Consider the following 26,659-nt stretch of genomic DNA (forward strand, 5'->3'; position numbering starts at 1 on the left):
TGGCAGCCTCGCTTCCGTCAGTCTGTCCCAGGCAGCTGTGGCTTCAGGAATAGCTTAACACTAAGAAGTGTGGAGTGAATGAATAATGATCTGTAAAGTGTCTTTGAGTGTCCAGAAAAGCACTATATAAATCTGATGCATTATTATTATTAAACTTGAAACTACCTCTTCATGACATCACAAGGTGGAAAAGAACATTTTGAGCTTTGGACATGTAGGCAGTCTAATAATAAATGATTACTCAAACATGTGTGATTGAAACAAAACACAACTTCAGGGATGTTTTTGATGAGGTAACAACATTATAACATGGCTAGCTCAAGAGTCAAATTTTGCCGACTGGAAATTTAACTCCCAGTGTTTTATTACAGACGTGCAGATATACAGCCTATGAGCAGTTTCCAGTTTTCACAGTTTTGGGAAGTGAGCTGTACTCGAGCCGACTATATGTCTTGAGCTTGTAAGTGGGATCGCTATAAATAAATATGTTTTTGTTCTTTACACATTCTTCCCACATTCTTAAATTAGAAGCCAAATCCTAGAGCTGTGAGTTGTTAGGTACAACAATCGGCACTAACACCATATACTCATAAAAGACCATGTGCTTGGATGTCACCTGCCTTTAGGAAAACTACACGTTCCATCATCTGGTACACAGCATGTAGTATTTGCAAAACTGGATCTCAGTTTTACCAAATTACTGCACTACAGAATGTGAGGCTGGAAAAAAAAAAGAAAAAAAGAAAAATAGGGCCTAACCATTCCAAATTTGTTTGTATAGATTTTGAATGGAAGCCATCCTAACACAATGTTCATCAAAACAACAACTAAACTTAACTAAATAAACAAAAATGACTGGTAACTAATAACACTCACACTGAACCACAGACTGTTTAAAGAAGTGGGGCAAGGAAGTGTGACATCACCCATAGCGTTCAGCTCCAGTCAAATGAAGCTCGCAGGGCTGGAGGTTATACAAGTAAAATTTGGAGCCGAGGTCCATTTTAGGAACAGGAATTTATCGTCAAACAAAAAAACAAGAGGATCATGTAAAGCGAGCTAATGCAAACATTTTAAAAGGTTTGGAATTTTGGACATAGGAACTCATTTCCTAGTGAGCCAGAGTGTTGGAGACATGTGGAGACACTTTTTAAAAATATTCCATCCAGTCCTTGTATTTGCAGAGGTCGCTGGTGCCACCAAAAACAGTCTTACCCACTCCACAAAGCACCTGAAGTAAATCTATTATTACACCAGACTGTAGATGTGAATGTCTGTGTTGCTAGAATAATGTTTGAAATAAAACTAACCTCGCATCGCATGAATCGTCACACGTTGAGGGACTATTTTCTCAGCAGCAGCAGAATTTTACTTTGCTGGTAAGATAGGTGCTGGTGATATCTGTCCACCACTGCCAAGCTTTCTATCAGGAAGTACAACTCACTGCTGCTGCTCAGACATAAATCCTTCAAATGCAAGGTGGGTTTTACTTCTAAAAATTTTCTGTCAACACAGACATTTACATCAACAGTCTAGCGTAATAACAGATTTGCTTCAGTTGCTTTGTGGAGTGGGTAAGACTGTTTTTACTATGCCCATTGACATGTGCTAGCCTCGCACCAGCGATCTCTGCAAATACAAGGACTGGATGGAATATTTAAAAAGTGTCTCCACACGTCTCCAACACTCTGACTGTCTAGGAAATGAGGTCCTATATCCAGAATTCCAGACTGTCCCTTTAAGACCAAAATGATGAGGTTCACTACAGCAGTTACAGAGAAAGTGGTGCTGTTTCAATGTAAAGTCAATTGCAGCCAGAGTTGATGGAGCCTTAATGAACACTTCCTGTTTGGAATGTGATGACAAGTGGGTTGGCTATGTCCGTTTACATATACAGTCTATGATCTGTACACTGAAAATACCTTTGTAATAAGATGGTATGTTTAGTCACTAAAAATCTTAAGTAAAATAGAAATGTGGACAATGATTTGGTGTTTTTTGTACCAGAAATGCAGTGGTGATTATCCTGGCACTTTTAAAGCTGCCATTTCATTTTCCCATTCTGAGAAAAAGCAGTTTGCACCACAGTGTCCATTTGTGTGTGATGTTACACGCTGCCTTTTGCCCTCTGTTTAAAATCCCATTAAACATTCACTCTAAATGACTGTGGTATTTCTGAAAATTTGAGGGCGCTCTTGGGAAGAAAGGACAGCGCCATCAAGTGTGCCACCGAGCTAATTGAAGTCCACAGACACCATTAGCCCAACGCCATCAGGAAGATAGCAGCTCCAATGACTCCAATCCAGAGAGAGAGAGAGGGAGAGGGAAAGAGAGAGAGAGAGAGAGAGAAAGAGCGAATGGCAAAATAAGTAATTTGATATTTTCAGCATACAAGGCTACATTATGATTTCTATATTTCTAACCAGAAGATAGCCAGTTCCAATCTCAAGAGTCTACTGTTTTAGTGTTCCCTGATGGAGACACAATGGCAGACAAAGTGTGGCTTGTCCAGGACATCCATTGTGACCAAAAGAGTAAAAAAATATATATTTATTTTCAAATCTCTGCTCATTGACCTTTATCTCAATGACCAGCCTAATGCATACTGGCTGTGTTCCTCTGCAGGGCTCGGTGGTTTTGGGTGCAAACAGATGTAGACAGATCTAAAATGGTTGTGCATGCCATTAGCTTTCCAAAACAGAAAACACTCCACCTTGTGATCAAATGTGGTAATACAGGAAGTGCTCCACTGTGTTTTTAAACCCCATACAGCTTCATTACAGTAATTTGGATCATTTCAGCCCTGGAATTGCCCATCTCTACTGAACAAAAGGTCATATGTAGCTGTCAACTTGAAAACTACCTCTTCATGACACAGAGCATTTTGAGCTTTGGAGATGTGGAAAGATTAATAATACAGGTTTACTCAACAATGTATGAAACAAAACACAATTCCAGGTATATTTTTGATGAGGTAACAACATTATAACATGGCTTAAAACTCACAAGAGTCAATATATTGCGTAATATAGGAAATTTAATCATCATATTTATAACAAGTTAGTCGCCTATGTCCTAACATGCTGTGCTTAGCTGTCCCTCCGCCCCCTACTGTGGCGACGATTTGATCTCCTGCAACTGGTGACTGTCTTTATTTCCCCAGGGCCACCCAGCCTTCACACCGAGACGGAGAGGTGAGCCATCAACCTGAATAGAAACACTCCCATAAATGTGCTCTATGTGAGAGACAGGCCCCTGGGAACAATAGCCACTAATGGTGATCTGAATGACTGGACAGAGGAGAAGCAGAGGAGAGGAGGTGATGGGGGAACAAGGGTGCTGACAAGATGGCTGTAACTTTGTTTTGTTCATCTTTGGGACTGCACTCATATGACTTTGGGTTGTAGGCGGGTATGGGATAATCATTACAGAGATATACTGCATACCAGTTAAAAGTTTGGACACACCACACACACACTCATTCATTGTTTGGAAAAAAATACACCTTCACTAGAATCATTTGGAGGATTTCAGCCATGGAATTGGCAATCTCAACTGAACTATAGGTAAAATGTAGCTGTTAACTTGAAAAATGTCTTTGTAATCCCATAGTTGTCCAGGTAGGATTTGTAGATACATTAACTTGAAAACTACCACTAAATTACATCACAAAGTGGAACAGAGCATTTTGATCTTAGGAAATGTACAGACTAATAATAAAAGATTACTCAAACATGTCTGAATGAAACAAAACGCAAGTCCAGGTATGTTTCTGAGGAGGTAACATTATAATATGTCTTTTTGTTAATATATATTTATTTATTCATTTCATTTCATTAGAGATGTTCGATGTCCATTTAGCCATATACAAGTACATACATATGAGCACACATCCATATACGTACACATCTACCCCACTCTACAATCATTTACATTACATGTTAACAACAGTACCCCCTAGGTACACATGCACATACACATATATACATATATACACATACAAATCCATGCACATATATACATAGAGGCATATATCCATACACGCATACATATATATCACTACACCTCTTTTACGCTTCATATTATAAAGGCAGAGCTTAATATTATCTATTATACTCTACTTTTTTTTCTTTATCCCTTCCCCTGATTAATTAGTGACCCCTCACCAAAATAAATAACTAAATAATAATATTAATAATGAATTAATAAACACACACATACACATTCATACATATACTCACTCACTCACATACACCCATACACACATTCACACACACCAAGGGTAGGATACAACAACAATAATAACTCGTCAAATTCCTTCATTTAAATCAGAGTCTTGCTGTTACTCTTTCTATTTCTTTAACCCTTTCCCACCAATTTTCTTTAGTAAGAGGTTGTGGTTTTAGCCAGGATACAGTTATAATTTTTTTTTCTTTTTTTTTTTTGCTATTGTACTTAATATTAGAATAATTTCCCTATTTTTATACTATGTCTTAATGGTGCATTGTGTAACTATTCAAGGGGAAGGGGTCTGCCATCTGCTTGTCTCCATGGAGATGTTGTTGCTTTGTCTGGAATGTCCTGGTATGGCATTACACACGTCCATCTTGCATTTACTCAAAACTGGCATTCTTACTATGAGTGGGCTCGCCTCTCCAAGGATTTGACATGTAATTTGGCCCTGTGGCATCACCTGCTGTCTCCATGGACATAAATAAGTGTAATGACAGATTGTGGAACATTCCAATTAGTGACAAACCCTCCACCAAAAGTTATAGAATGCACCTTTAAAGCTTACAGGAGACAGTTTTGTGCAATATAGGACCTTTAAATAGATTCAAACTATAACAATACACATATCAAATTACCAATATTACTCCTCCTACTCCAAAAAGCACTGACTATTCAGGCTATCACTTTTTTGCATTTAACGAGCCAAACATTGAACCTTTTGTCTGTACTACTGGTTCACTTCTGGGTCACATCAGTTGCATCACAGGGAACATCGCTAATGTGAGCATGTTTATGAATGTGTATCACTTTTCAGAGCCCTAGTTTGTGAGAGAGCTCGCCAGCATCGTACAGCCCGTGGCCCTAATGTACCACAGCGTACAGTATAATGAGAGATGCGGTCAGATAATGGAGGAGGTAATTACTCAGTGCACTGCATCCTCTGGTTACGAATTATATTATTGATCGAGCAGATGGAGAAGCACGACAGGCTGTCCCAGACACATGCAAAGTGTGGAGCGGGGAGGGCAAGAGAAACATCACAGCTAAAGTAAACAGCCACACAGACAGGAGCGCACAGGTTAGTTTACATATTACGCAGAGCCAGGGAAAGGGTGGAATGGCTTTAAAATCAAAGCTCCCCTGCAGCTAAAGCTAACAACTTAACCACTAAAATCAGTGCACTCTTGCCTTGCCTTACGATAGGACAAAAGTAAAAAGACAAAAACATCACTGCGCCTGTAAAAGAATACTTACAGCATTTCATCTTGTAAGTAAAACAACTTTTAATGTGTGTGCACCCTATACATATACTGAACTGGCTAACAATGGTAAAGGCTTGCAGCGATCAATATATTTTATCGACCTCTTTTAGCTCTTAGCAGTGACTTGTGAAACATTACGACCTCTTGTATAGTCCAATTGACCCCTCCCCTTGTTAGAGGATCTCTATACGCTAACAGGTTCAGTGTCAGAACGTGAGGCTCGGATAATAGGCTTTCCATTATAGACACATAGACCAGCTGCTATCATATCCAATACACACAGACTCTTGGGACTCCACTGAAGCCCCTTGACTTAAATAGATCCTTCAAGGCTAAACAAGCAGCCAACTTCAGGTGTAACTGGTAGGCAGGACTTATTGTAATAGGGGTGTGCAAAAATATAAAATTTCGTGATTTGTTTTTATCTTTTAGCAATTTTTTTGTGACCACACTATCCAATCCAATAAAGTTTATTTATACAGCACATTTTATAGAAAAAAAGAGGAACATTTTAAAACAAACTTCTCTCTACCTGTGTTCTCAAAATAATGACGTGATTGATTTACGTATTTATTTTGGGAAAGTAAGAAATTTACATTCTTTTACAATAGCACATATAACATTAATGAAATCATAGCAGAAATCACAACAACAACAACAACAACAAAAATTGGCCCAAAAAAATTAGAAGAAGAAAACTTATTTAATCCCATCTCCCTCTTCTAATCTAACACAAAGCGCTTTCTTTAGAATTTTAGGCATTTTACATGAATGATAAAATTCTCAAACAATAAATAGAAGCTAAGAACAATAATTTAAATATAAAAACAGTTAAAAAATAATAAAATAAATAAATGAATAAAATCATAAAGACACAGGGGACCACACAGCTAGCATGGTGTTAAAGTTTTGTTGCTTATTGGATGTATTTCATATTAACCATTACGTATCCCACAGAGTATCATGTGTAATATAATTGAGTATCACATCATCATATCGTGACAACATTATATCGTGAGTCACGTATTGTATCAAACTGTGAGGGACCTGTGATTTCCAGTCCTAGTTTGCAATAAGGGAGATACATCTGTTCATAATTTCCACATTGTTTTTTCATTCAAAGATGGGACCTGCCAATAACTCTGTGTTTGAGTTGACTTGTTTCCAAAATCAATTCAGCAGCCCCTGGAAAGAAGGGATGCATGTGTGTTCAGAAGGATGGATGGAGGGAGAGTTAGAGACCAGTGCACTGCAAACAGGAGAGGAGAGAAAACACACAGAAAAAAAGAGGAGAAAGAATTATGTGGGCAGTGGGTAGAAACTTGGAAATGTCTAATAATACCTTGGCTAAAAAAGATTTGAAGATTGTAATGTTATATTATACCATCTGACAAATGGTCCCAAACTTACTTAAACATATTCTATATTATTTAAGATATTATGCTGTTATAATGTTGTTTTCTCATCAGAAACATACCTAGAGTTTTGTTTTGTTTCATTAGCACAAAACTTTCTTCTCTTAAACAGAAAATGACACTGTTTTTAAACCCTTTCATTAGAATCATTTGGATAATTTCAGCTCTGGAATTGCCTGTCTCTACTAAACAAAAGGTAAAAGGTTGATGTTAATTTGAAAACTACTGACTGATGACATCACAAAGTGGAACAGAGCATTTTGAGCTTTGGAGTTGTACAAAAACTAATATTAAAGGATTATTCAAACGTGTGAATGAAACAAAACACATCTCTGAGTATATTTTTGATGAAGCAACAACATTATAAGATGGCTAAAAGCTCACAAGAGTTAAATTTGCGTTATATGGGACTTTAGAAAAAAAAAAAAAAAAAACTATACTGAAAATGCTAATCAGATGAAAATATCTATGCCTCCTGCCCCAGTAAACTGTGATTACATATTGTATATTCACTCATAGGTACACCTGATGCCCTTCTGGACCCTACAATACCTAATAATCCCAGTATACTATAGAGCCAGTCCATTGTTATTCTTACAACATAAATCTATAAATCTAGCATTTTCAGATTTTGTGAATGGTAAAAATAATTGCAGCATGCGTGAGTGTGTTGTACATTCTAGAAAAGGAAGGAAGCGTGTATTTTAAAACACACACACCATGGTTTATACTACTCTTCAAACAGGAAAAAGTATCTGTGAGACAATGCTGCTCTCCGAAATGACCTGGATACACACATCATCAAAGGGTGGAGCTGCTAATAAAATTAGCTTTGAATACCGCAAGAGAAGAGAAAGTGCTTTTCAAATGCTCCAGTTAAGAGACGAGAGAATAAGGTAAGAAATGCATGAATGTTTTTTTCTTTTTAATTAAAGAAAACATCACGTGTATTCTGCTATCTCAAGACGGTTCTTTGTTTCGTGAGTTTACAAAGCTTAAAGGGTGTGACTAGTTAAAGGTGCACTGTGTAACATTTTCACGGTACAAGATTAATCCTATCTGCAAACAGACAAGCACACTACAGCACTACGCTACATTACAAGTCAGATCTGTGGGGAGTCGCTCACATTCATAGAAGTAATTATTGTATTTTTGAGCAATAGAAGCACACATAATGAAAAAAATGCTAGATGGAAATGCTTAATGTCATCAAAAGAAACAGAAAACGCACACCAAAATTCATGTAGAGGTGCAAATGCAAGAAGCAGCAAGACAAAAGTGAAAAAATGCATAGCACACTCAGATGGCCGACGCTGTGCTGTGGTCCAAGGCAAGAAAAGTATCTGACGAAGGCTTTTTTGCCGAAATGTTATTTTAAAAGTAAAAAAGCTTTTGGACATCAGTCATCTGAGTGTGCAATGCTTAATGTCATACCATGGAACATTCCAGGCAAAGCAGTAACATCACCATGGAGACAGGAAGGTAGCAGTGGACCTTTAATGTTAGATTATACTTCAGTTTCATATTGCTTTGTTATGTGTTGTTGTATCATCATTAGATAAAATCATCTTTGCCACATTTGTTTTTTTTCCCTCTGTGCATTCAAATCTTTTTTTTTTGTTAGATACTGATTATTTTACCTGTTGTGTTTGTTTAAGAAGAACAGAATAGAATGTGTCTTACAGATGCAGAAGGAAATGCCATGACTATTTCCTTTTCAGGAAGAGCCGTTGTAAATCTTATAAACAATGCATGTATAAGTGCTGATGTTGCTAAGAAAGAGGAAATACTTGAACTTGTGTTAAATACAATGGTTTTGTTTTGTGTTGCTCAATTTAAAAGTTAATGACTCAAAAAAAAAAAAAAAAAAAAAAAACAGTCCACACTCACTTCTCCCTGACAGCTCTTCCACACACAAAGAAATATTGGACAGAATTTGAAGATGTCCCACTGGGGAACAGGGTGTGGACGGCTGAGGGGGCGGTTTCAGTAATGGATAGGAGATATTGTTTCATATGACCTAATATTAGGACTAGCAGAGTGTTTAGGGGTGTCTTTTTGTTGGGTGTTTTTTTGTTGGATGCAGTTTGGGTTCATTTAGCCATGTGAGATTTTTTTTTAAATGAACTCCTCATTCTCGGCTGGCCACTTCTACAACAAAGGTAAATTATTTTGTCTGTTTGTGCTTGTTGTGGATCACTTTTTGTGAATGCAGACATTACTGATTGGCCTTTTCCATTGCAGTGTGTAACTTTTCTGTTGGAGGGTTCGTCATCTGCTTGTCGTTTCTGGAGATGTTATTGCTTTGTCTAGAAGTTCTATGATAGAGGTTAAACCCATGTATCTCAAGGAAAGGAAACTATGGACTGCATTACAGGTCAGATCTGTGGAGATGCAACCTTATTCTCAGAGAAAATTATTGTATTTTTGAGCAATAGAAACACTTGTAATGAATAAATGCTAGATAGATGTGTTTAATATTGTACCATGGAGCATCCCGGGCAAATCAATAAGAAGGTGACAGAGCCTCTATCAGAAAAGTTGCAAAATGAACCTTTATAGAGGAATTCTTTGTTTTGCTGAATTTGATAATTATGTTTTAAAATGTGTAAAATATGACTTGCTTTGTCACACTGGAATGCTCACCACACGTCTAGCTCTTGTGCTATTCTGCGTGTTCACAAAAACGTCTGCATCTTGAGTTTCCATCTGATCTTTGACAGTCTTTTCCTCATATATAAGAAGCACAGACGTTTCCTTCTCAGAAAGAGCTGTTATAAACGGTTGTAAATGTTTATTTAGCCACGTGAGATTTTTTTAACTGATAGCTAAGAGTGGTCAAATAATTTGTGGTTGTTGTGGATCACTTTTTGCGAATGCAGACATTTCTGATTGGCCTTTTCCATTGCACAATTGTGTGTAACTTTTCTGGTGTAGGGTCCATCATCTGCTAGTCCTCTTGGAGATGTTATTGCTTTGCCTAGAAGTTCCATGATAGAGATTAAACCTATGTATCTCCCTAAGGCAGCTATAGACTACATTACAGGTCAGATCTGTGGAGATGCAACGCTATTTTCAGAGAGAGAATTATTGTATTTTTGGGCAATAGAAACACTTGTAATGAATAAATGCTAAATAGATGTGTTTAATATCGTACCATGGAGCATCCCGGGCAAGTCAATAAGAAGGTGACAGAACCTCGACCAGAAAACTTGTGTAATTAACCTTTATAGGGGAAATGTGTAAAATATGACTTGCTTTGTCACACGGGAATGCTCATCACACATCTAGCTCTTGTACTTCTCTGCATGTTGACAAAAATGTCTCACACATGCATCTTGAGTTTCCATCTGATCTTTGACAGTCTTTTCCTCATATATAAGAAGCGCAGACATTTCTTAACTAACATATGCCCCCTTAGACACCCCTTGTCCCCTGCTCATCAGTGCCAGATTAAAGTCCCCCCAGCAGCCCGTAAACAGAAACATAAATCAGTCGCGCTTCTGCTCAACTGCCTCAAATTCATGGTTGTGAGGATCAGTAAATCACAGGGACCAGCGCCCAGGGGAGGCTAGCAGGCTAATTTACACTGTCCACAAATCCCCCTCTGCTGCCAGACCACTGCTATACATCTAAACTTAGTCTGTGAGAAGACAGATGAGTCTGAGTCTAGTCGTCACAGAGAAGTGCACAGCTGAGATACAGTCTGGGCATGGACACAAAGGGGAGAAACTCCTGTTCAGAACACAATACCACCTCAGTCCAGGTCAAACATTCAGACCTAAGATCACTGTTGATGTTGTTATAGATCATACAGATATACCTGATGCCTGGATGATTGGGGGAGTGGTTAGTGCATTTGCATGTTAGGGAAATCAAGAGCTGATTCCTTGAGTATATCCTTGTAAAGCTACATACACAAGCCCCTGGAAGTACGTGAACATTAACCAGGGGGTAATTTGAATGATTTATGATTTAAAGGTGCATTGCGTAACAACTCTAGCGAAAGGTCTGCCACCTGCTTGTCTCCATGGAAATACGATTGCTTTGTCTCGAATGCTACACAGTATAAATTAAACTTATCTATCACAAAGGAAACAAGCAGGTTACAGCACTATGCTACATTACCATTCAGATCTGTGGAGAGTCGCCTCTATTCATAGAACCAATTATTATATTTATATGCAATAGAAGTTTGTAAGTAATTTTTTTTTAAAATTTATTTATATAGCACATTTCACAGACATATGTCACAAAAAGCTTTACACATCATTATTCACTCCATACTCATGGTGCTACTACTGAAGCCACAGCTGCCACTTTTCATACTAGGCAATGTGGGTGAAGTGTCTTGCCTAAGGACACAACAACAGTTTTTGCCACTGGCGCCCCACTGTGGCACCTGATTTTCCCAGCAGTCTCCCATCCAAGTACTAACCAGGCCTTGCTTAACTTCTGAGATTTGACGGGATGAGGCTTTAACAAGACTGTATGATCACAAAGAAATACCCGTTATGAATAAATGCTGGATGTATATGTTTAAAGCTATAACATGGAACATTTCAGGCAAAGCAATAACATCTCCATGGAGTCAAGTAGGTAGCAGAAACACCATACCAAATTTGCACAATGCACTTTTAATAAGAATCCCACATTGGATTTTGATCTTGACTGGTACTACAGATGTTCTACCATCCAAAACACCTCACATCAAATTGAGCCTAAACTGAGACAAAATCCATAATTAAACCTTCAACAGAAAAGGACTAAAACAGGAGGAGGGCACCTGAAATAGCTTCTAATATATTTGAAGCTTGATTGACTTCATTATAAACCATTTTAGTGTGATTCTGGGATTAATCCACACACTCTTTTTCCTTCACATGCTACAGATGTGAATTTCTTAAACTACTGAACTACCGTACTGTTTATAATGCAGGACGCCACAGTTGTATTATTGTTGTTTTTCCATATAGACTTTAACAATAACAAACTCCAGGGAGCAGCCTCCAGCAGAGTCAAGGGCAGTTTAAAAGCAAGGATTAGACCAGAGTGCTGTGGGACTTTCACAGAACAAATTTAATGCAGCTTAGCCTGTTTTGTTTAGCATGGGTACAGGGGATTTGTGGAGAGTATATAATGTGTATATATTGCGTGTTTTATAATGAGTGACCTTCAGTACACACAAGGTGAAGCACTACAGCTCAATTAAGTGCGCTGCATGGTAAGCATCAGTGGATAGTAATGAATAAAAAGTGCCTTCTTTGCGCATGGATGGTCAGACCTGTCATGATAATTGCTGTATCACCTTATCATTATGTATAAGAAAACTAGAACAATATATTTTCGATCTCAACATCTATTCTGTGTGCAATTTCTTTGTAAAAGTGGGGAGATTCGGGGTATTTTTTTTGTAATATGATAAGATTTGAGCTGTAGAGGGTTGAGAAAGTGTGTGTGGAGGATGGACTCTTGACAGTAAAGGAGAAAGTTGTATGGTAAATTACATGGTGACAGCTATGTGGCATTGGGAGTCATTATTGTATGATCCTTTCTGCAGTCTCAAATGGGAAACAAGCCAAAGGGAAAGATATTCAGACACAGGCTCCAGGTTAGCCCTCAGAACTGACAGGGTTTAAACCATTGACTGAAGAGAGATTAGTCTGAATATGCCACAGATACTCTCACAGTCTTTGAACGTTAGACTCAAATCTAAGATGGAAAAATCAGTCTGGTTTGGTCATGGTTTTGTACTATTATTCACATGTTTTGGCAGTGGGTTTATTCATATTTTCAAAATGTACAAACCATTGGCCCTGTCTCACAGGGGCAGCCAGATCTAAACTCAAACCAGCAGTTTCCTTGTTCAGGAGTAAAAATGACTGAAACATTTTTACTTACAGTTTACAAATTCAAAACATTTTGATCCAATCAGGAATTCTGGTGCTCTAATAAACCACAGCTGCACAGATAAAATATATGTGATGGTTTAACTGGCATGTTTATTTTTCATATTTAGCTTTGCTCCGTGTGACTAGTTAAAATGTGGGCTGATTTTGAATACTATCATTGCAAGTTGTGGCACACTCAATAATGTGATTCATGGAGGGTTTTTAAGAAACCGTGGAGTACACTCTAATCATGAACTGCCTCATTATTACCTATTTTTTATACAGTAAATATTAAAATAAATATTTATAATTTTAGTTCATATCCACTGTAAACTTGTGAACAGGCACAAATCCTTTAAAACCCGTGGAAAACCAGACCTGTTTCTCAACCTGTTATTTGTAGATATTATTTGTGTGGAATAATGCTGATGAATACAAATGACACGCAGAAATGTTAATGTCAAAAAGCGAAGCGCGGCGTATCAGAGATTCATTAACCTTTGCTGTCCACTTAGTCCGTGTCACATTTGTCACATTCACTGAAAGGTCACTGATGAAAGATGGTGTGTAATGAATCACGCATATCACAACTCTGTGTCACTGTGAGGCGGCCATGTTTGAAATGTTACTTTTAGACCTCTCTCTCTTTCTCGGTGTCTCTTTCTCTCTCTTTTAAGTCTCAGAAAGCTGCTCTTGGCTGTGAGTCTTACCTCCTAAAGTGCATCATAAATTGACCATTTGTGTCAGTTATACCCATGGTGTGTTTGAAAACATCCACAGCACCACTTAAACTAGATTCAGTTGTCAGTGTGTATGATGCTGATCCCATGTTAGTGCTGCTTTATGTTAGTGTCAGCCAGGAAGTTCCTTTAACACTTATCCAAGATGAAGAGATCTAACAGAGGAAAGTGAGAGAAACTAGCATCTGCTGAAAAATATGCACTGTACTGTAAACTTAGTCAGCCTGGTGCCACCTAGTGCTTCCACTCAATTTCATTTCTCTCCAGCGACTGGGTCAGGAATCGGAATACACTAGATGGTTTGCGAGAACCCTGCAAAATGTAGACCACGCAGCGGCCAGTCAGCAAAGAGCCACACATTCTGTGTTGGCAATGATTCCTGAGATCGAGGATTTAATGCCAGAACAAAGAAAATGTTTGATGAATTTTATCAAGGGGAAAGACGTTATTGCCCTTCTTCCTACAAAATTTGGGAAAAGCTTAATATACCAGTTAGCTCCGATAGTGGCGCATTACATACGTCATGACCAAATAGCAGCATTTGGTTAAATTAAAAAGTATCCACCTGCCATTGAACAAACGAATTCTAATGCTGAAAGGTCAGACGGTTTCTACGAAGTGAAACCGGCTGATGAATCAGGCTACTGTAAGTGGCCCACCTCTCCACAAACTGGACCTGTAAATTAGTTTGGTACTTGTCTTAATGGAAATAGTTTAATATCATACTGTGAAAAACTCCAGGAAAAGCAACAACATCTCCATGTTGTCAGACCCTCCATCCAGAAAGTTACACAGTGCACCTTAATGTAACAGAATCATGATAGTCAGATATGAAGTGGTGGTTCTCACTGGCAGCAGGTACAATCGTTTATTTCAAGTCTGTTTTGTAGAGTATAGAAAATATTGTTGGCTCAGAGAAAGTAAACATTTTCACTGACAGCGTAAGAAAAAAATAAAACTTTGTGATGAATTGCAAATGTCCTTCTCATTCTAAGGCTCTCAGTGGCTCCATTGATTGCACCCTGCCATTTTATAGCTGTACAGAGTCACCGCTAATGGCTCCAGCACGCTCTACACTTATGCCACTGATACATCTGAAACAGTCATTGAAACACCAAAAACAAAGGGCAGGAGGAGAAGAGTGGATAATGGAAATACTTACTTACTTAGATCAGAACCTATATAATAAACCCAAGAGACGTTTTATACAAGCAGCCATGTGCACATAACTCCGCTGAGAGACAGAGAATCACACATTTTTATGATTGTAAAAAGGTAGGTGGTGTTATTTAATCTGCTGAGCTGTAGTCTCAAATAGTTATTAAATCTGTTTTACAATTTGACCCTCAGTTTATGTGAAAGTCCAAATATGGCATCACAGCAAAATTTGCAGCATCCATTTGGACAGATGCTGAAATACATGTGTGGTACATAAACTTTATCCTGCATTATGGTAATCTTCTTCCTCTGGTATGTGGACATAAGCTTCATAAGCTGCTGGACATGACTGTACTTTGGGTTTGAGGGAGTTTAATGTCGCATGCACTTAATATTTCATTAGTGTCAGTAAAGTGTGTTTGGGCTCTGGATGAGGTTGTAATCTGGATGTTCTTTTATCTATTTGTTTACTTTTTATACTTCAGAGGATGTTAAGTGTGAGCCTAATGTGTCACAGATTGACTACAGTATATTAAAGGGTCCATCACCTGATTGACATGGATATTGTCATGGTTCATGTTTTGTTGTCGTTGTTTTTGCTTATTTTGGTGTATCTTATTCCTTTAGGATTGTGTGCCCTTAATGTTTTATTTTTGACATTGGTCCATTTGTCTGCTTCTAGTTTTGAGTTTTACTTCCTGTCTGTTGATTGTTTGCTCCGCCCTAATGTGTTACACCTGTATCTGTGTGCTTATACACCTCTGCCCTTTGTTGGTCCATTGTATTGTCATTGTCACTGTCATTGAGTGCGTATACATGCACATCAGTATCCCGGTTAATAGCCATATCCCGGTTATGTCAGTATTCGGGTTACTGCATATACATGCGCACTGAGAAACCGGGATACTCATACCCGCGTATACATGATCAAATGGAGTATCCCGGTTTCTTGACATAATCTTACAAATGCGTAAGCGCAAAAATTAACTTAGATCAATTTAATAAACCAGGAAAAATACAAACCGTGAACTCCTTTAGCATAAGAAGCTCGGGAGGCTTAACCAGCGTGAGGAGCTATGAGATATCCCACAATCCACTGCACAGATCAAACCCAACAGATTCTTCATTAAAATCTTCTGCATAAATAAACTCAACTTTACAACATATAAACCATAACCACTATATTGTTTACATTTTACAGAAATAAAACTTAAAGGTTGTATGGAGGATTTTCCAAGGAATGAGAAATCCAGCGACTGTTTGTTGTTTTTCAAATGTTGCGCATGCGTGAAACCACCCCCCTCGCCCACAGCTCCCTACGTAGAAACGCCTCCTCCCGCCTCCTCCTTACGCCAGAAACAGGTTTGTTTCTAGAAAACAAGTACTCATCGCTGCACATGACTTGTACACAACTAACTACAGTGTTGGTTAGGCAAGGTGGAGAAGTGAGGAGCGGGGGGAGGGGGTGCGCGGACATTTCATGCGCGGCGCGGAGAAGAAGTGAGGAGCAGGGAGAAGAGCGGAGCGGGGAGAGAGGAGAGGAGAGAGGAGCGGTGCAGAGAGGGGTGTGCGGAGATTCTGTGTGAATGAACTAGCTACAACACACAGCGGCAAACGGGCTCTTTCTTTGCATTGAAAATTAAGTTTTCAGACATAGGATATCGCATTCGTGTCCTGAAAAACGTTTGTCTAGCTCTTGGAAATAAAGTACGTTTTCATAATAAGCAGAAGTTTCCTGTCCAGAAGTAATTTGGCGACCAGTGCGTCAGTCTTTAGACCCTGCGTCTGCTTGAGTCACACCATCGTTGGAATGAATCTCCAAGAATCACCTTAGTTTGGCTTCGCTGCTTTTCCCCTTGTCTTCTGCTTTCAGCGCTCAAAAACGGACTTTCTTTTGCGGCTAACTGCTCGTAGATTCTTGTCTGCCATTGCAACAAACTTTGTGCTAACTGCGAGGAAGATATAGGTAAAGCCGCTAAGAAGAAGGGTTCCGGGTTGGAGAGGACGCTGGCGTTGGCTGTTCGCCGCTTCTCTTCCCGCGATTTTCGATTACCTTGTAATGTTAGTTCTCTTGTTGGTCCATTGGCATTCCGGCTGCCGGCTGTCTGCTTGGATTTAGTGCTTTACGGCTGGCATTGGCAGTTGGCAAGGCCGGGCCGCCTCCTTTTTGGTCAAGCATGGCGTTTAGCTACCGGTATTCTATCTCTCAACTTCGCCAACTCAGGCCCGCAGCCCCCCCTGGACCTCTTTCCTCCATCCTCAATAAACTCGGACTTCTTCGCCGTCCTCGCTACATCCATAGAGGCACCGGTCGAAAATTCATCTTCCACCTCCAAACAACCGGCTCTGCGACAAACATCCCATCTCTCTGGTCCCATGTCGCACGTCTGACATGTCATCAGAGCACCGTCGTATCTGCTGACATCAAAACGGGAAACACCGCGAGATCTCGGCACTCCAGTGCGAGTAACACCGCGAGATCCTCGCTCACTAGGCTGGACAGAAGACGAGGAGCGGATTCCAGTCTGCGCGGAGTGGACTTCAAAGTTCTGCGTTCTGTACAACGATTCACCCCACAGGCACTGGTTAAATTCGAACTTTTCAATGTACAGTCTATTAACAATAAATCCTCCCTGATTGAAGAACACATCAGGGAGAAAGGATTGGACTTCATGTGTCTTACAGAAACCTGGCACCAGTCACAGGTTTACTCTGCCCTTAATGAGGCCTGTCCCCCTGGTTACACCTATCTGGAGGTAGCTCGCAGCACTGGTCATCGAGGTGGTGGTCTAGCGGTCATCCACCGACAGGACCTGGAGCTGTCCTCCATCTCGCTGTCTCCAACATCATCCTGTGAGTGCCTTGCATTCAAATGTAAGCCCCCCTTTCCAGTGACTGTTCTCCTGATCTACCGACCCCCCAAACCCAACTCTGCTTTTATCCCGGAAATGGCTGACCTTCTCTCAACACTCTGCACCACTTCTGCTAATACTATTATTCTGGGAGACATTAATATTCATGTTGATTCCCCTTCATGCAAACCTGCTGCAGATTTCCTTCAGCTATTGGACACCTTCAACCTACAGCAGCATGTTGATGTCCCCACACACTCCCGGGGGCACACATTGGACCTGGTCATTTCAAACTCCGCCCCTATCAGTAACCTTCAGGTGTACGACCTTGGTGTTTCTGATCACAAGGTCGTATCCATGGAACTACCCTTTCCTTCCCCCCACTCCAAACCCAAGCGGCAGTTTCTTTTTCGTAATTTAAAGAATATCAACGCTGATGCCCTGGCTCTGGACCTACAACATCTCTCCTCTGTTTCCACCCACTTCCCCTCTGTTACTGACTCAGTGGATTTTTACAACCAGTCACTGAGCAGTCTTCTGGACCTCCACGCCCCCCTAACATCTAGGTCAGTCTCTTTCTCACGCTCAGCACCTTGGTACACCTGCGAGCTGCGCAGAATGAAGACGGCTGGGCGTGTCCTTGAGCGGCGATTTAAGGCCTCTGGACTGACTGTCCACAAACAAGCCTACAGAGAGCACAGGAAGGCATATGCTGAAGCACTGAAGGCCACACGGTCCCAGTACTACTCCACAATTATCAATAATAGCCCGGGTAATTCCAAAAAACTTTTCTCAACTGTAAATCACCTTCTCTTACCCCCTTCACCTTCCCACTCTGAGGCCACTGAGGACAGGTGTAACATGCATATCACCTTTTTTTAGACAAAAGGTTGATAGCATCCGTTCACTCCTCCTCTCTACCACTGCTATCCTGCCCCCCCCACATGTTGACCCACCAACTGCGATTGCTCAGACACTCTGCTCCTTTTCTCCCATCTCACAGGAAGAGGTGGAGGGTATCATTGGAAAAATGAGACCATCCACCTGTGCCCTGGACCCCTTCCCCACAGTCCTGCTGAAAACCAACATCTCTTTCATCTCTCCTCTCATCACTAACATCATTAACCACTCCCTCCAGACCGGCTATATCCCATCTGCATTAAAAGCTGCTGTCATCAGACCACTACTGAAGAAACCCACCCTGGATCCAGAAGTCCTGTCCAACTACAGGCCAATCTCTAATCTCCCATTTCTGTCTAAAGTTCTGGAAAAAACAGTAGCAGCACAACTACAGGATCACCTCAAACTCAATAACCTTTTTGACAAGTTTCAGTCTGGGTTTCGCCCTGGCCATAGCACTGAAACAGCTTTGGTCAGGGTCACCAATGATCTCCTGAGAGCAGCAGACTCTGGTTCACCATCCTTACTTATCCTCCTGGATCTTACAGCTGCTTTTGATACGGTTGACCACAATATTCTCCTCCATCGCCTGCAATACACTATTGGACTTTCAGAACAAGCACTCAAATGGTTCACCTCCTACCTGACTAACCGTACCGAGCACGTTGCCCTAGGAAAGGCAAAGTCACGCACCCACAATGTCACCTGTGGTGTTCCTCAGGGTTCGGTGTTAGGTCCCACTCTCTTCACTCTTTACCTACTCCCCCTGGGCAATCTCATCACCAAGCATGGTATATCCTACCATTGCTACGCAGATGACACACAGCTCTATTTACGGACCACCCCCACTTCTTCCACTCCCTTACTATCATCCACACTGACCACTTGCCTGGAGGAGATAGAGGCGTGGATGAAGCTAAATTTCCTTCAACTCAATAGTTCCAAAACAGAAGCCATCCTGGTTGGCACAATTCATCAGCTCCGCTCTTCCACCATCACCAGTATCTCATTTTCTGGTCAAACGATTCCCTTCTCTGCATCTGTCACCAACCTGGGTGTCAAAATGGACTCACAACTCACCTTTGACACCCACATCAAACACCTCTGTAGGACGTCATTCTACCACCTCAGAAACATTGCAAAACTCCGTCCAACTCTCTCCTTGGCAGATGCAGAGAAGCTCGTCCACGCCTTTATCTCCTCCAGGCTGGACTACTGTAACGCACTCCTCATCGGGATACCTGGCAGGAGCATCCAGAGACTGCAATACATCCAGAACTGCGCTGCCAGGATCCTGATGAGGGTGCGAAAATTTGACCACATCACCCCCATCCTGAAATCCCTTCACTGGCTCCCGATCACACTCAGGATTGAGTACAAGGTCTCCCTCCTCACTCACCAATGCATCCACGGTCACTCCCCCCAGTACCTTAAGGAACTCCTCACTCCCCAGACCCCCTCACGCACCCTCCGCTCTGCAGCCACCAACACTCTCCAAACCCCCAGAACCAAACTTTGCACCATGGGAGATCGGGCCTTCTCCTCTGCTGCTCCAAGGCTTTGGAATGCTCTCCCCGACCACCTGAGAGCCCCACAATCTATTTCTGTTTTTAAACAAAATCTTAAAACATACCTTTTTACTAAAGCCTTTTGTTAATTGTATTTTATTCTTGTTTTATCTTATAAATTCCTGCACTGGTTTTAGCTTGATCCACTGTTCTGATGCACCTTTTTACTCATTGTTTTTACCTGTAGCACTTTGAGATTATTTTATGTAAAGTGCAATATAAATAAAATGTATTATTATTATTATTATTATAACTGTTGCGTTGGTGGAGTAAACAGCGTCTGTGCGTCTGTGGACTGCGTGACAGGCGTACCTAAACCACGTAATGGCAGCGCTCAGGCAAGTCAGTTACGCTAGAAACGTAGGGAGTTTGATTGACAGCCTGTCAGCTAACAGATAACGAGGCAGTGTCGTTATCTATTGGCAAATGTTTAGCTGGCCCCACCACGTCCAGAGTTGATGAATTTTTATTCTCTTTTTTTTGGTCATCATAATTACGAGGCTACTGCATCTCTATAATGCTATCATTGACAATTTGAAACAAAAAAAAAAATCCTCCATACAACCTTTAAGGCCGCATGGCTAATTAGCATAAACTGTTAGGGCTGATAAAAACAGCTTGCTCCTTGTGCCGCTGAGGAGCTTCTTTCAGACTAAAAGACACGACTCAGTGGATTGTGTGTTCTTTTTGTGACAGAAGAGGTGCTAATGATGGTAAGTGTGCGTATATCGTAGGAGATAGAGTTCAGTGATCACACGAGTGCAGGTCATATGAGTGCAGATTGTACGTGTGCAGGTTTAATGCAGCTCTTTATTTTACAGTCATTTTACTCGTGTGGTCACTTTATTTATGTTGGTCACTTTATTTATGTCGCTACTGTTATGGTGAAAAGACTGGAAAGTGTCTTTTGGACGCACGCGCACTCAACTTTACGTTGCAGTAACCGGGATACTGCGTTTACATGCCACAGTATCCCGGATACTATCAGAATATACTAGCTACAGTAACCCGTTTTTTAATAACCGGGATACTGCCATAACCGAGATACTGAAACCAGGGTACTGCGTATACTGCACCATGAAGAAACCGGGATACTCAAAAAACCCGATCATAACCGGGATACTGATGTGCATGTATACCCACTCATTGTCAGTGTCTTGTCTTGTCATGTCAGTTTAGGGCCTGTTTACACGAGAACACTTGCAGGTAAAAACAACAAAATAGTTTATCGGAAGTGCTTTTCATTCAGGTGGTGGCGCCGTTTTTGGGGCTTAAAAACGCAAAAATCTGAAACCGTCCTCCAGAGTGGAAAAGTTGAATATGCTCCGCTGTAGCGTTTCCGTCTACACTGCCCAAGATGCAAAACTCTAGTCAGACCTGCTCATGTCACATACGCATTTACACCACATACATACGATACACAGAAATCTGGCATGCATACTCAAACGAATTCCACACACTTTTGCGTATGCACACAGATTTCCTCTCGAAGGCGCAACACCACTTTTGAGTTTTCTGTTCAGTTTAGACCATCATCATATAAACGTAGCCTTAGTTTAGATTTTTTGATTTATGTATTTTTGGATCTTTCTTTGTTTGTTATTAAAGAACTTTAACAGCCGTCCTGCATTTTGGGTCCTCTCTCTGTTTCTAGGTCTACCTTACATTTATTCAATTACATGTGTTTTTATAGCTCAAAAACACCTAGAAAAAGCATTCTGACAGTGTGTGGGGTTGCCTCTTCACAGATCTGACCTGTAACTTGGTCTGGTTTGGTCTCCATGAAAATAGAAAAGTTTAACGCAATACTGTGAAACATTCCAGACAAAGCAATAACACCTCCAGAGAGAAAAGCGTTTGACTGGCGTTCCACCAGAAAAGTTATGCAATGGACTTTTACACAGTAAGACTTTCCCCTAAACACACTATAATCAAACACATACCTCACTTGATATGAGTAGAGGTGCTGTGAAAACAAAACCATAAAACCCCCATAAAACCATATATACTGTTATATAAAATAATAAAATCATATCATCGTATTTAAAACTGAAAATCTACTGTACTGATAGCTGCTGTGGCGTACTACATTAGTGGAGATTTTATTTATGCTGTCAGGTCCAGAAAGTTTGCTCACATGAGACAAATCCTTCTAATTAAAATGTAGACCGTTTGAAATTAGTGCTCATTAAAAAGAACACAATATTATTACACAGACTCTCACAAGAGACTAACATCCTGTCCTTATATTAACTTCGCATATTGTCTTGAGTTACCTCGCACTCATTGGAGCTCTATATACTCATGGTTATTCAACCCATATGCTCATATTATGTTTAGTTTGTCACTGAGAGCTGCTCTGGGAGCGCTGGAGTTTATTCCTTACAGTCAGAACGCTCCTAGATTAATTTATACAGCAGACATCTCTGGAGAGTAGCAGCGCTCATAAGTACTGGTGCAATAACTACTAGCAGGCTGTTGGTAAGTAGAGGAGAACATCTTGTAATCTTCTAGTCCAGTAGCTCTTAAATTTTTCACACCAAGTACCACTAATACTACTATTAGTACTACAAATGGGTATAGCTAACCCACTAGCTGCCATGTTCCAAATAGGAAGTGTTCATGGGGGCTCTTTTGGCTCCAACAACTCCAGCTGATTATATACTGAAAAATTGTCACCCTTCTTTCTGTAACTGCTGCAGTGAGTCTTGTCATTTTGGTCTTAAAATTTCCTATTAACACACTCTACATAATGCTGGTGTTTTGTTTTTTTTTTCACTATTTTGTCCGTAAATAATTCCAAATATGGAAATCATCTCCAAATTTGCTCCTATAACTGCTAGCCTCCTGAGCTTTTTTTGACTGGAGCCGAACTCTACACAGGCAGAGCTGGGGAATTGCAAGTCATGACTTTGACTCTAGTCAGACTTGATTACTATTTTTAGGACTTGAGACTTAGCTTGACAAAATGGACTAAAACTTGGGACTCGACTTGGACTTGAAGGTCAGTGACTTGGGACTTGATTCAGACTTGAACCCTGTGACTTGAGAAGACTTGACCCTTCTCCCCAAAAAATGTTTTTTAAAAAATACTTTTCTCTTTACAGTTGATACTCCCACTTTTCTGTTTGTTACTTTGGATGTAACTAAAGTACTGTGATGCGGTATCCTAAAATGTACTACAGTAGTATACAGTACAATGCAGTAATTTACAGTACAATACAGTAAAACAGAGGGAACTACAGAGAACTACATGACAAAAATAACTGATATTAAGCACTCTTAAATCTGAATTCTTTCTATTAATGATTCACACTAAGATCTTGTCAAGACATTTAAATAGAAAAAATAGCATTTCTGCAACTCTTATTTAAATATTGTTTGCCTTTTTAAGTACAGTTTAGTTTTAAATTCATATAAATAGCAAAAATCTAAGATATATTTGGTACTTTGGTTTAAAGACTTGAAATGACTTGAAGCTCAAAGCAGACGACTTGGACTTGACTTGGACTTATGGGCCAGTGACTCAAGACTCCACTTGGACTTACTTGTCTGTGACTTGGGACTTGACTCAGACCTGAGGTGAAAGACTTGAGACTTACTTGAGACTTGCAAAACAACGACTTGGTCCCACCTGTGCCTACAGGTGACATCACACTCACTTAGTCCACTTCTTTATCCAGTGTATGCTTAATATATAATATATTATTATTAATTTATATATTATTATAATATATATGTTCACAATATAAAAACATACAAAGTTAAATTAGAAGAATGTGCTTGAATTGACAAATGCTGCACCAATTTTTGCTACAATTTTAGCAAAACATTAAATTTGATTATTTGGATAGCATGATCACATTTCCCTCAGTAGATGAGTTTAATGCAGTTGACTCTACAGAAAGAGCAAGCAGATATTTGCACCCATAAAAAGACAAATAAAAGTATTTCCCTGCAGCTATAATCTGATTCACAAAAAAAAAAAACAAAAAAAAAACACCAGGACTGGCACAATGACCTCATGTTTGATACAGACTCAAGATGGACCAGTGCTTTACAGAAACACATCAAAGACTCACACACAAAGTGGACACTTGTGTCTCCATTCCTCTCTCTTCCTTCCGCTCTCTCTCTCTTTCTCTCTCTCGCAGGCACACACACACACACACACACACACCCTCACACATATGCACACAAAATCTCTTTCTCTATTTTCTCTTTCAGTCTCAAGACCAAATATTCCTCCCACACCCTTTTACGATAACAAGTTGTAGCTTGACTGATATTGTAAATCTGTAATTATTAACAGTTTCAGGAAGGAGAGCATGGACTAACGCAACAGGAGCTCAGAGTAGCCCACAGAAACCAAGCAACCGTGACATAGGTATGTATTTAAACTACTCTATTATCAGTCTTTATTTTCAATACGAACTGTTCTTATTGTTTTCTTTGTGATTTTTTATGACGCAGAATGAAAATTGAGCAACAGTGATGATCTATGCAATACTGAGCACACTGCCATGGCTGGTTACCTTCACTTTCTCAGGTATTGAAACAAACTCTCTCCTATTACTTAAATGTTGAAATTACAAAACCATAACAATCTAGTTCAGAACTTTAAGAAATCATAGCTTGTATAAATTGGTTCAATAGACTCTGCCAAATAAAACAAACTGCTTTTATTGAGTACTGACTCTTTTTGGCCTCTTAAGTTTGCCTTTCCAAATTTGCCTTCAAGTGCAACCGTATATATTTAAAGGTGCACTGTGTAACTTTTCTGGTCTGCCACCTGCTTGTCTCCATGGAGATGTTATTGCTTAGTTCTGGAATATTACACATTATTATCCAGCATGATAAATATCTGTCTAGCATTTATGTCATTACAGGTATTTTAATAGAAAGAAAAAAAGACTTGAAAACATGCATTTTTGGGGTTCTTGGGGTTACCTCTTCACAGATCTGACTTGTAACTTGGCCTGGTAATGTCTCCATGGAGATACATAAGTTTGTTGGCATACTGTAGTACAGGGGTCTCTAATCTGTAGCTCAGGAGGTACTGGTAGCTCTCCAGTCCCTTCCAATTAGGTCGCCAAAGGATTTCTGAATCACACGTTTTGTGCTGAATAAGCAAAATCTGATTCATTAAATGCCTTTTACCATTGTACATGTTGCATTTTGATGTCTAAAATTGTGCACTAATAAATGGAAAATGGTTTATGTTTTATAGGGATTAAACTGTACCTCATCTAATGCTTGCCGTGGTTCTTATATATACTCAATTTCTTATGATTAGCAGCTCTCTGGCATTTTCTTTTAGTGCAAGTAACTCACTGGAGAAAAAAGTTTGGAGACCCTTGCTGTAGTCGAATATTCCAGGCCAAAGATATAACATCTCCAATGTAGACACAAACTGCTAGCAGACCCTACACCACTAAAGTTACACAGTGCACCTTTAAAGGGCCCATATTGTTATTTTCTGATCCATGTTCTAATGTTGTTTCCTCATCACAAATAGACCTGGAGTTGTGTTTTGTTTCATTCACACATGTTTAAACCACAAACCCTCTCAAAAATAAAACACTCTCTTCCACTTTGTGATGTCATGTGGTAATACAGGAAGTGCGTCACTGTGTTTTAAACTCCATACACCTTCACTAGAATCATTTGGATAATTTCTGACTTGGGACTGGGTAGAGAGGGTAAAAGGTAGCTGTTAACTTAACTACCTCTCCGTGACATCACAAGGTGGAAAGAGCATCTTGAGCTTTGTAGATGGGGACAGGCTAATAATAAAGTATTTCTCAAACATGTGTGAATGAAAAAAAAACACAACTCAAGATATGGTTTTGATGATGTGAGCTTTTAGCCATGTTGGAATGTTGGTACAAGAGTCAATTTTGCGTAATATAGGGCCTAAATTTAAACTAAGAGATGCAGTTTGTCACTTCTATCACTTCTATCACGTTCTTATGTTCACAGAGACTTTGAGACTAGAGGTCAGTCGGAGTATTACAGCAGACTGTGGCAAACCTGTGACCATACACTGCGCTGTGCTTTCTTCACGAAATGGGCTGTCCATAAAACACATGGAGTGGTTCAAACCGCAAACATATTGTTCTGTGAACAGTAAGGGCAATTTATCACAACAAAACTCATCAGGGAATTTCCGTTGTGACTATGAAAAGGGGAACTTGTCTCTTCACTTTCCTAAATGGCGGCCAGAACAAAGTGAAAACTTTTTGTGCAAAGTTCGCACCAACCAAGGGGTCGAGACTAAGGACACACGAGTGGAGACGAGAGGTCAGACTCCATGTTTGTTCTTAAACAGCATTTACTAGGCCTGTCACAATGACAAATTTTGAAATGTGATGTATTGCTGAAGTATGTTGGAGCAGATTTAAAGGTACACTATGCAACTTTTGTTTAGGAGTCCATCACCTACTTGTTTCTAAGGATATGTCTGGAATGTTCCACACTATGACATTAAACAGCTCTGCCTGACATTTATTCAATTACAGGTGGTTTGTAGTTCAAAAATGCCAAAAAAAACCAAAAAAAACAAAACTTCATTCTGACTGTGAGCAGGGTTGCCTCTCCACAGATCTGACCTGTAACTTGGCCTGGTTTGGTCTCCATG

General features: G+C 39.9%; 3 protein-coding genes across 4 annotated transcripts in view; 2 read left to right on the forward strand and 1 right to left on the reverse strand.

Annotated features, from left to right (window-relative positions):
- LOC129410249 (uncharacterized) overlaps positions 1–26,659 on the forward strand; it is a 100,324-nt gene that overhangs the window by 72,483 nt on the left and 1,182 nt on the right. The window contains exons 3-5 of the mRNA XM_055157741.1: positions 24,332–24,406; positions 24,493–24,568; positions 26,002–26,322. Of these exons, the coding sequence (XP_055013716.1) occupies positions 24,514–24,568; positions 26,002–26,322 (376 nt within the window). The 5' untranslated portion in view covers positions 24,332–24,406; positions 24,493–24,513. The remainder of the gene's footprint in view (positions 1–24,331; positions 24,407–24,492; positions 24,569–26,001; positions 26,323–26,659) is intronic.
- Positions 1–26,659, reverse strand: part of LOC110172671 (bMERB domain-containing protein 1-like) — a 122,839-nt gene that overhangs the window by 41,079 nt on the left and 55,101 nt on the right. The window lies entirely within an intron of this gene.
- Positions 16,877–20,108, forward strand: LOC129410388 (uncharacterized). The gene is made up of 2 exons (XM_055158468.1): positions 16,877–18,291; positions 18,434–20,108. The coding sequence occupies exons 1-2, from the start codon at positions 16,877–16,879 to the stop codon at positions 20,106–20,108; spliced, it is 3,090 nt and encodes a 1,029-aa protein (XP_055014443.1).

This window comes from Boleophthalmus pectinirostris, unplaced genomic scaffold (genome assembly GCF_026225935.1).
Source record: "Boleophthalmus pectinirostris isolate CB_2022bp ecotype Guang Dong unplaced genomic scaffold, ASM2622593v1 HiC_scaffold_22, whole genome shotgun sequence".
Lineage (NCBI taxonomy): Eukaryota > Metazoa > Chordata > Actinopteri > Gobiiformes > Gobiidae > Boleophthalmus > Boleophthalmus pectinirostris.

What these genes read in the sequence shown, in the direction of transcription:
- LOC129410388 (XM_055158468.1), top strand. Translation starts at nt 16,877, where the DNA reads ATGGCGTTTAGCTACCGGTATTCTATCTCTCAACTTCGCCAACTCAGG. An exon ending in CTGAAGGCCACACGGTCCCA is followed by an intron (nt 18,292 to 18,433) that starts GTACTACTCCAC and finishes ACCTTTTTTTAG; the next exon opens with ACAAAAGGTTGATAGCATCC.